Below are 11,861 nucleotides of genomic sequence, written 5' to 3' on the forward strand. Positions count from 1 at the left end.
TATTTATTTATTTATTTACTTTTAGGGAAGCTTACAGACTAATAAAAAATGCGAAGAAAGTAAATTATATACACTTATTGCTAATTATAAGCCTCTACCGATTTATAAACAATATTGTTACTACTAATTGTAATTCTTGTCAACATCTTTATTATTTTTTTTCTATTTATATAATAATTGTATACATATTATGGCTAAACGGTTGGTGTCTGTTACTGGCAGCCAGTCAGATCCTTCTTGGATATATGTTATATTACAATTTCCACGAGAACAATTCACATGTTAATAAATAGAAAATTCACACAAACGTGTGCCCCACCTGGACCGAATCCAGGACCTCCAATGGAATTGCTGGCGACCATTTTCAATATTAAATTTACAGGTCACGATGGATAGCTTTTTTATATGGAAATGGCATTTGACTTCCATAGTTGAAAGTCCTAGTGCTGCGCGTCTAAGTATTCACAAACGTATTAGCTAAGTACTGAGCAATGCTGTGATAATAAGTCTATATCTCAGTGCTTTCGTCATGACAGCTTTCGCAGTGCGTAATTATAAGATCGCTATGATTGGCTTATATCGAGATATCACTTTACTTCAGTTGTTTGACAAATAAATCCAAAGAAAACTTAGAAATTGCTGACACCATGCGGTCTGGCGCATTGTTCTTCATAGTATTGTTTCCAAAATTATGCAGGTGTCTTCTTCTTCTTCTTCAGCCTATATATTTACCCAACGCTGAGTGTAGGCCTTTTGTAATATACACCAGGCTGTTCTTTCCAGGGCAGTTCTTACCCAGCTTCGTCCAGTCCCGTGGACCAGGTCTTCGGTCCAACTCATTGAAGGCCTTCCCAGATGTAAACACATTTCTTTTCTATGCGCTAAAGCATTATCAGAGACAGATAACGGTCATAACCCTATAGATCAATACACTACGGACGAAAATATCATCAGCGAATGAGGGCCGACCTCACCGCAAGTGGTCAGTATATCGCATTACGAGCGTAGTATTTTCGCGTTATCGGTCTGTGGTCGCAGCCCAATCATGTCAATGTGTGACCGTATTACTGTACTTTCTAGAAAATTCTATTTCGCAACAGCCATCGTCCGTTTTCAATAACGTTTTCAATCTTGATTTTCGACATGATCGCGCGAATAGACTAATCAAAATAAGACATTTGTGAGCGCGTCAAAAAATATTAATACCGATTGGTTCAATGCGTGATCGACCGAAAAAGACTGAGTGGCGGCTTATTTTTTTGAAATTGATTTATATTAAAATGCTTTATTTAATTATAAGTGAAGTATTCATTGAAGATATTATATTGTGTTTTTTTTTAAAAACTACAACAAACACACATTACGCATTTATCCCCGAAGGAGGCGCAACGAGGGCACCCACTTGTCGCCAGGTGGGTTCTGTCCCATAATGTGATAGCGGGCGAGCCTATCGCCACATTAGGCACAATTCCAGACTCCGGGATGATATCGAGGAGCAAAACCCAAAAATCACTTTGACCGATTTGGAATTCGAGCCCAAGACCTCAGAGCGCTGCCGTACCGCGCATGTAGTACAACTTCGTACATATTCGTATGCCATGAGTTTTATTGCCGCGCTTTAAAAAACAAGTAAATTTAAAATATCCGCAAAGTGAACATTCTCAAGCCACTAAAGGCACGTTTTACGAATAAATGTCGTGATGTCCCTACTATTTACGGCCTTATAATGCACGAAAATTATGCCATATTTACACTAGGCGACATTCTCGTAAATCCGTGAGGCAAATTTAGCAAAACCGTTTTGTTTGGCCACCGCTGGCTGTCAAAGTAACTGTTGCGCGACATGTTACGTTGACAGCTTCGCACGTTGTTTAAAATTTCAAAACCCTTTGACTAACATGTCATGTGTTGTATTTTTATATAAAAGAACTAGTTTTTGCTCGTGGCTTCGCCCGCGTGAAGGAGTTTTCCGGGATAAAAGTCCCGCTATATATTTTCCCGGGATAGTAGCCTATAACTTTCCTAGGGTCTTATACTATCTCCATACCAAATTTTGCTTTCTTATACCACGTCTTATGTCACGTCCCGTTCCCGTGGGAATGGGATAAAAAGTATCCTATGTCCGTCTCCTGATTATAAGCTACCTCTCCACCAATTTTCAGCCAAATCAGTTCATCCGTTCTTGAGTTATAAATAGTGTAACTAACACCACTTTCTTTTATATATATATGTATATATAGATTACTATTTTTTTTATCATAGTATAACAAAGTGGCTCAATGCAATCTATGTTAAGTATACGAGCAAGTCGCTCGCCTGCTGGTCAGTTTGACGATTGTTCAATATCCACTTTATCCACTGCGCTTTTCAGTTGAATAAATAAATATATAATTTTGCTGGTTGCAGGATATATTTTATATCCGCCTGTATAGCGACCACAACGTGTTACAACTCGGCATAGTAGCCCACGTAAGTGTGCCGCGTTCTGTGATGAATTTGTGTATATCCTGTTCTAACAGGCCGGCATAATTATCTCGACTGTCGAGGGGTAATCATCTCTCGTCAGTCGACATCCTATTGGACCCCACTCCACTTACCATCAGGTGCAGTGGCGTCATTTTACGATGCTCCTATAAAAAAAATATATCACTGGAAATATTTTGAAGCTCAATATTCAAGTAAACAATAATTTAATTTGTTTAGGACATTGTTTCACGGTTTCCGTGTCACAGGTGTTGTTTGCTATACAATTTTATTATTTTATAACTAGGATTGTCCCGAATAAACAAAGATGAACGCAGTAGAAAAACTTAAGTACCAATTTTGTGGTAATTAAATTTATATTTAATTTGAGATAAAAAAAAATATTTTTTAATCCTCGACGGAAAACGAGGGTTGTAATAATTTTAAGGTGTGTGTGTGTGTGTAGCTGTGTATCTGTGTGTGTGTGTGTATGCTTGTGGCATCATAGCTTCGAATGCAACGATTTCAATTACGCTGTTGTTTGGCGGCAGAAATAGACATTGCGGTGATACCTACCCAGGCGAACTCTCACATATGAGAGACCTACCACCAGTGTCGAGGATAATTTTAATTAAATTTTTATGTACCATAAATTCCAGTGTATTGTATAGTACCATAAAATAAATTATTAAGTAAAATTCGTCAAACTTAGTGCTCTAAGAATGTATTGCATTTCATACGTAACTAAGAAAAAAATATGTAAAAAACTTGTCTAGAAGTTAATAAACCGCAAATCACGTAACGAGACATTAATGGTTGCTAAGGCATAAAAGTTGTTGAAACAAAGTTGAAAATGATGTAAAAGTGACGGGTTTGAATTAAAAGGATGTTTTTAGTACTAACAGGAAATATTTAACGACCTGGTAACCCTAACGATGCTAACTTTCCTCGTAAAAAGTTTCCGTTTTTCTGCCGAACTTTGTAGTAATAAAATTCTCTCTATAATAGTTATGAGGGCTTACTCCGTCTATGAGGGTATATCCGTCTTTTTGCTATTACAGGCATTGTAATCGATGGATGCTTTGCTGCCTGTATAGATAAAAGAGTCAAAAACTCCCCTATTTACCTATACGGATATTAAACCTGTCCTTTGATTAGATCGCCCGTAATTGCAAATAGACGGATATCCCCACGTAGACGGAATAAGACTCCTGATTATATGCTTTATTTCCTAAGATTGGTCACGTTTACGTGGTTTTTATAGTTTCGTGCTAGTAAACAATAGTTAGAGGTGTATCTAGTAGATTATGGGTTGTCGAATTGGTATTATTGAGATAAATTAAATCATTTGCAATTTATTGCGTCGAAAAGTTACTTAAACCATTACTCGATCTTGACAACAAAGTATATTAAAATGCAACCATTTTTAGTAAATGCCAGGTCAACAGTACCCTTAACCAGCAGGAATACATGAAAAGATTGATGAAGGTGAAGGAAGCGGGAGAAGTATTGCAGAATTGTGCAAAGTGGCAACCCATAGTCTCTGCCTACACCTATGGGATAGAAGCGTGATACTATTTATGTACCACTTTGATCGATTAGTGTATTTTAGTACAACGACGATTAAGATAATTTGTATTATAATGAATATTTATTTTTTCTTTACGTCTGAGATATATTTGGATTAAAAATATAAAAACTCAAGATTTGTAGATAATATAAGTAAATAATTTGCTGTTGCTGTCTGTACATTAGTATTCATGATATTTATTTTGCTAATAGTGTTTACAATATAAACCAAGTGAAAATGCTTAATGGTATTGACAAGTTTATTTTGTAACATCAGTATAACCTTACTTATGTGGAAAGAAAAATATTCTACGTAGCAGAATTTTATGTTTAAATTTAAAATATAATTTAATTTATTGTTAAGAAATGCGTGTGAGTATGCCACTCTCCCACTAATAACACAAGCAAATATTACTTAGAAATTAAAATTCCAAGTACTCCAAAGTTTAAAAATGTATTTTGTATTTACTCGACTTGGCGAATTCACTGATAAATGGTGGAAGCCATAAAACAAAAGAAGGAGAAGTGACTATATAGTCTATGACCTTATGGTGCTGTGGTCTTGTAACTAAAAAACTAGTCTCACAAATTTAGGTACCGCCCAGAACAAACGATCTAGAGTAATCCGTGCCATACTTGACGTCTCATCAATTACGGGTGGAAAAAATGTGTAACTACCAAAATTTTCCTTATTAAATTGTTTATCTAACAGTGTTGGTTTCAAATAATACACGGAATTAACAATTTTATTGTCATTTTTAATGACATTAATGAATAATCGTCCACATTAAACAACCAAATTACAAATGAAATATGGATGTAAATTTTTTCTACATGAAATTTGGAATAGATGGCTTCTAAAAATACTGTTATAGTATCCTCTCGGTGTCTGAAATGGGTGCCTTGGCAACTCTGCCTACTGTTTTGAGAATAAAGGCGTGATGTGTGTTTCTTTTATTTTATTATATACCTACTAGCTGACCCGACAGACGATGTCTTGTCAACTATGAATGTTCAGCGCGCATTCTGTCAGTCGCTGAAATTAACTTTTCTTAAATTTTCTAACGTTCCGCTCAACTTCCTTAATTTTTTCTTTCATAAGATCCTTCTCCTGACAATAACAAACACAACAAAAAAAAATTGTGAAATCGCTCCAGCCGTTCACGCGTGATGGCGTAACCAAGGGAAATAGGGATTCATTTTTATATATATAGATTTTATAAATAATCTTAGAATTCTCAGACTACTTTTAATTTGTCGCTAAGATACAAATACATATGCCGCGTCATAACTGTTTTAGTAATAAGTTGAGTCATTAATGTCTGGTTTATAAATCTAATGTTAACATTAACACTATTCCGTTGATTAAAATTGAAGTAACGAAAATAGTAAATACCAACATTTAAATTATTTTCTTTAAACAATAAACATAACACCCTCTGTATTCATAATATACGGTTAAATATGTTAAAAAATAATATAAATATATCAGCCCTGTATTATATACTGTCCCACGGCTGGGCATGAGCCTCCTATACTACTGAGAGGAATTAGGCCTTAGTTCACCACGCTGAAGTGCAGATTGGCAGATTTTACATACCCTCAAAATTCTTATAAGGTACTTCTCAACAATGCAGGTCCTCACGATGTTTTCCTTCGTCAAGTAAGTGATAATTCACAAAGAATACACAAATCATTTTAGAAAAGTCAGTTATGTGTGCCTTTAGGTTTTGAACCTGCGGACATTCGATTCGGCAGTCCGTTCCATTCTCAACTATGCTAACCTAACTTTTTTATATATAATGAAACTATAAAATCTTAACTTATTCTAGTAAACCATAACCATTTTAACTCAATTATTTGGAACGCACGCACCTGCTCTGACCTAGTAAAACAGGAACGCAAATTGCTATCTGTTTGTCGGCCACAGCAAAAACTGTAGGACAATTGTGCCTTTAATGGGAGGGTAGTAAATTGGGACCGCGCCGACCGGTCCCGAGCTATAGGAATGTTGCTTATAATTAAGGAGATGGCTTGTGCAAGTTTTTTTAATGGGTTTGTTCATATTATCTGACTGGCGTTTGCGCGCGTATCCGCCCGAGTTAAAAAGATTTTCCGAAACTCGTCAGTGTTAAATATTAGTAAAGAAATCGATTTAATAGTTCCTGAATTTAGTGCGTTCAAATACTCTTCAGCTTAATATGCTTGTATAGATAAAGGTTCGAAATTCAATATTTTGACAACCAATTGGATAAAATTTTGTACTCGACTGCGGCGAAGGAAAGATGATTTTCACACTATAGATACATATCATTTAGAACTTAAACTGTCTGTATCTAACGGTTACGCTTTTCTCATCAACATCCGTTGTTTGTTGTGCCTGCTGGAGGACTAATCTATCTCACCACGCTCCCTTCACGGGCTATTAGACTTTTCCTTGACTTGTCATAAGTGCAACTATGTTCGCCTGCGTGATGAATAAAGCATTTTATTTTTGAATATTATATCATAGGACGTTGATATATTCAATTTTAACTTCGAAATTAACTGAAGCAGCATATAGGTGGGTAGAAATAAACTAAATTGATTGTAAATTAAATGAGAATTAAGAATTTAATTATAATATGTATGTTTACATCGTATTAGTGTTAACTACAATTGATGTTATAATTTAGTTTAATAACTAAATAGAAAAAAATATATGTTTTATTTTTAGGTCCTAATGCAATGGGCAGCAATCATTGTAATATAGTTAGGTGATCCATTTGCTTAATAGCTAATTCAATTTAAAAAGAAAATGTACACCATTTTTTGCCATTAACTATTGAGCCGTGTTATATCAAAGCCAAAGCTATCTTTGACAGTATCATTTAATAGTTGTAAAAGGTTTACAACAAACTATTGTCTTTCTAATGTTCTAACAATACTTGCTTGAAATGTACGAAAAATCACAAATGTTCAAGATAATGATTCTTTATGTACACTAGTCTCATAATTCAAGTTTATTTTCTTGAAAGTTACTAAAAAGTCCTTTAACCTTTGTAACTACCCGCTTTTAAATTACTTTAAAGCATCAGGAATGAAGGTGGAAATAGAATTTAACGTCAATTTATGCGCATTTTCAACTTGGGGAAAGTTTAAGGGTCTTAGAATGGTCTGGGAATCCTTTATTTTTTACCTGAGTGATGATCAGGTCGTTTACCTGATGGTTAGCCTCGCTCGCTCGTAAGTAACATTGAATTTAAAACAAGTGAATTCTATTATACTTCGTTTATCTTTAGATGTAGATACAATCTTCAAATAAAAAAAAAAAGGGTTGTAGGATATATTTTATATCCGCCCGGATAGCGACTATCATACACAAGCCCCCTTATTCATAGATGTTTTTTATATTGAGATACAACAATATTAGCCAATCACAACGGCCCTATGTCTATGCACTTCGCATAGCACCGAGAAACAGACTTGTTATCACTTTACTCCGTCCTTAGATAAAAAACGTCTATGAATAATGGGAAGGTGTTTAAGCCCGCCATAGTGGTCCACGTAAAAGTGTCGCGTTCAGGTATCAGCCTGTGTATATCCGGTTCCAACAGACCGGCATAATTGTGTCGACTGCCGAGGGGTCTGTCTCGTCAGTCGACATTTTATTGGATCGCACTCCACTTACCACCAGCTTCAGTGAGGTCGTACATATATATAAAAGAGCAGAAATTGAAAGGGACTTGATTATAGACCATAGAAATATGTAAAGAATATCAGACTCCAGTACGAAAGACTTATTGTTGTCAATTCTTGGCAAATTGTTTAGGAAACTCATACAAAATGGTGCTAACCCTGAATTTCGAACTCAGCTTCGCAATTTCTAAACCAAGGAAGGATCATTATTAATAGAAACGCATAACTTTTGTCTTCATGATTAATGATGAATATTTGATAAAAATTCGGTAGCTAATTATTATTCCGAAATATACTTCCGTGTGTTAATATTCTATGAACAATATACAAGGAAATATAATAAGAGTGTTTTGTGGAGAAACAAAGCGATTTTAATGTACATATAAAGGTAAAATTTTCGTTTGCACGCACTAATTAGCCGAAACTACTGACATTATTATGTTTAGGCCGTCTATCTTCGTCGTCTTAATGTCTATAGTTGCTATAGATACTGGAGGTTCACTGGTGGTAGGTCTATCATATGTGCGAGTCCGCCTGGGTAGGTACCACCGCTATGTCTACTTCTGCCGCTAATCATCAGTGTGTAGTCCCTGTTTGAAGGACATTGTAGCCAGTGTAACTACTGGAAATAATAAGACTTCACATCTCATGTCTCAGGACGGCGAGCGCACTGGAATACCAAACATGCGTTCATCAGTGTTGGATGATGTTTCTACTGTTTATGGGCGGTCGTATCGCTTACTATCAGGCGAATGGTAAACTAGTCTTGTCATATAAAGCAATAAAAAAATTACTTATAAAAATTGTTGTAAACCATATAGTGGTGTAAGCTAGTATATGTAGTTGCCTACTTGAAGAGCATGGAATTTTAATAATGTTGTATGCTTCTTTTGTTTTATTGTTACTGTGCATCGTCTGCTGGTAATTTTAAATAATGAATAAATTAGTTTTAACAGATTCTAAAAAAATAATTTATTAGCTACCCTTTTTAAATTACAGGTGTTATTATTTATATTAATGCAATATGACCCCCTCAAACGACACGATCATGCCCGTCGTTTTGAAAATTGAGGAAAAATGCCTGCCCTGCAAACCTCACCCAAACATTTTGTCCATCAAAATTCAAGTAAGAATTTCAAGAATTCTCTTAAAGATAAAACTGCAATTTATACACCGAACGAGTTCATATCTTCGAATCATTGTAGTTCACTTTCACCAATTAAAACGTGTTCGCTTCAGTTCGGACAGATTGTGGAATTTTAATGCTCTTACCGGAATCGAGAATGTAGCAACGATTAGCTTTTTATAGTCACTTGTAATTAATCTTTTTTAGGGTTCCGCACCTCGAAAGGAAACCTTGAATAAAGTTGTTCTGGGCTAAAGTTTCCCGTATAAAAGTAACGCTATATATTTTCCCGTTCGTTCCGCGTTCAAACAAACAAACTCTTCAGCTTTATATAATAGTATAGATATAGATATTACAGTACTGCTTTGATGGTGTACTCTGAGGTTCCAAGTTTCGAGTCCCGGCAAAGTGATATTGAGTTTTTTGCTCAGTATCAGACCGGGGTCTGAAATTCATATTCAATGTGACGATCGGCTCACCTCTATCACGTCATAGGACGGAACAGACATGGTGGAAAGCGGGTCCTGTTGTTGCTCCTCCACTTTTCCATCGAAGATGATGGCGTGATGTGTGGTTTTGTATATTAAATACCACAATGATGTCTTTAGATTGTTTATTTATTTATTATTTATTTATAACTAAACCAAAAAAAAAACATCTGGACTAATTGCAATTCTAATAACAGGCAACCACAACATGCGCAAGGTTAGAAAAAAAAATTAAACATATAAATGTGCTTAGCAATAGCACCCATTAAGTGTCCTCTCAGTTTGCATCATGTCATTACAATGTTCTTAGCCAGTCATCTCTTCTATTGAGAAGATTTAGGCCTTAGTCTGCCACGCTATAGAGCGAGTTAGCAGTCTTCACATTCCTTCGAAACACCAATTAACCAATTATTACTAAGTTTGGAACAACTTTTGTTACTTGTGACGTGAATATTTAACACCGGGTCGAATGTATCAAACTTTCAAACTATCCCAAATTGAGGGCTTAACTATACTTAGGGGAAGTTATGAATAGACTAAGCCAGCGGAGTATATTTGTAGCTACAGAAATAGGACCGTCACAATTTTTTTATGAAGCCTGTATTTTATCTTTTCTTTATTGATTAATAAAGGTTAATAGTCAGTAGAAGTGTCGGGGTGGGGTAGCTATTTGATACTTACCTAGCTCTCCACTCGCCGCCACGCGTATTCCGCCTTATGATGCGATAGGGGGCGATCATTAGGTACATATTTTACAATGCGAGCTGATATTGAGTTAAAATTCAATATTTACAAAGAGTAACATTCAGCAACAAGAGAGTCGCAAGTCGAGAGGGTTTACGTTTTCAAACTTCTACAAATAACGTAAAAAATCGATGACATTGTTATTTGTTTTTTAAAAAATATGTAACATTTTTCATCATATACCAACACTGCAACAATATATACATATATATTTTTTTATTGCTTTAAATGACGAGACGAGCTTGCCGTTCGCCTGATGGTAAACGATACGACCGCCCATTAACAGTAGAAACACCATCCAACACTTTGAATTACAAAGTATTGTTGGTATTTTACTGCGCTCACCACCCTGAGAAGTTTGGTGTTAAGTCTTACTATGTCCAGTAGTTACACTGGTGACTACACACTGCTGCTTGGTGGCAGAAATAGTCACTGCGGTGGTACCTACCCAGGCGGACTCTCACATATGAGAGACCTACTACCAGTAAATATATTAAAAATAAATAACTTTTTGCTATCCGATATTGCTCAGTAACATTTGGAAACGTTGCTCTACAAAAAGTAACTGCGGTGTGGATGCAACTTACAACTTGCAAATATTATTTCATTAAACAAGGTTTCACTGAGATGATATTGTATACAATGGAATTTAAATTGTAATTCAAGTGGTGTAAAATTAATTTTTATTGTTCCATTCCAGCTGTTATTTTAATATCTATAAGTCCATTAGTGGGTACTATTACAAATGCAATTTAATCAAAGGGCAATGTCTTTAGAACAACTATTGCTGCTTGGATGGGGTTGGATGGATGGGTTCTGTTTATAATCGGCTATTTAGGAGTTATTATATACTATTAAGAACAAAAATTTAAATACTAATTAATATAATATATTAAAATATTTTTAATTAAAAAAAGTTTTTATTTATTTCGTGCGTTTTAGCTTGCTAGTAGATGAGATATACTTCCATAAATGTAATGAATGAAGCAACTGACAATTTCATAGTAGTATAGCGTCTCGGCAATAAGTTGACAGCGTCTGCGCAGCGCCTAATGCCGTTTGCATAACAAGAAATAAACTAAAAGCTTACTTTAGTTTGTAACGGTGAGATATTTTCCCACATTTGTATGCAGACCGTGAACTATGTAGACTAAGCTATGTATAATCAACCACAAAAGTAGCTAAACAGATCGGAATTCATAAAACGCATGAACATCAATAGAAATATCATTTTTCTTTATCCAAAATTAGGCAAACCTTTTGAAGTTTATTTTAGTGAAGAAAAAACTATTGTTGTCACGGACACAAAAGTTTAATGGCGATTTGAAATTTTCAATTTGTTCAGCTCCTTTTGTGCTGATTGTACTATGCGCAATTTTCTGAGCTATGCACTATAACTTACCTTGGTTTTCGATCTACGGATCGCATATATCCCAAAAACTGCATATCACGAAGTTGTCTCAACGAACTTACAGCGCCACGGAGCTTAAAATACAAAAGCTTTCGAACGACATCATTGTATTTTCCACTTCACTCCACCTTAGATAGAGCCTTTGTCGGCTTACTGCTCATACTTGTTTGAAGAGTATTGCTGTCACACTCCAGGTTTCCTTTCAAACAAAGAATTGCTTTTGGTACAAGGCTTTCAAGGAAAACATCTTGATATGGATTTTAATTTTAAAATAGCTTTGTGGTGTTTTCCATCTCTTCGTCTCTGCAGCCCGTTGTACACGAAAAGTAAATGGCATAGAGGTATAGTAGAGTACATAATATATATACTAACTATGCTGCTA

At 35.3% G+C, this 11,861-nt stretch overlaps 2 protein-coding genes across 2 annotated transcripts in view; both read right to left on the reverse strand.

The window, feature by feature from the left end:
* Window positions 1–11,703, reverse strand: part of LOC115449721 (tyrosine kinase receptor Cad96Ca) — an 88,534-nt gene extending 76,831 nt beyond the window's left edge. The window contains exon 1 of the mRNA XM_037440726.1: window positions 11,471–11,703. The gene's annotated coding sequence lies outside the window, so the exon portion shown is untranslated. The remainder of the gene's footprint in view (window positions 1–11,470) is intronic.
* Window positions 9,295–11,861, reverse strand: part of LOC119189932 (tyrosine kinase receptor Cad96Ca-like) — a 19,588-nt gene continuing 17,021 nt past the window's right edge. The window contains exon 8 of the mRNA XM_037440759.1: window positions 9,295–9,438. Within this exon, the coding sequence (XP_037296656.1) occupies window positions 9,295–9,438 (144 nt within the window). The remainder of the gene's footprint in view (window positions 9,439–11,861) is intronic.

This window comes from Manduca sexta, chromosome 20 (assembly GCF_014839805.1).
Source record: "Manduca sexta isolate Smith_Timp_Sample1 chromosome 20, JHU_Msex_v1.0, whole genome shotgun sequence".
In the NCBI taxonomy this organism is placed as follows: domain Eukaryota; kingdom Metazoa; phylum Arthropoda; class Insecta; order Lepidoptera; family Sphingidae; genus Manduca; species Manduca sexta.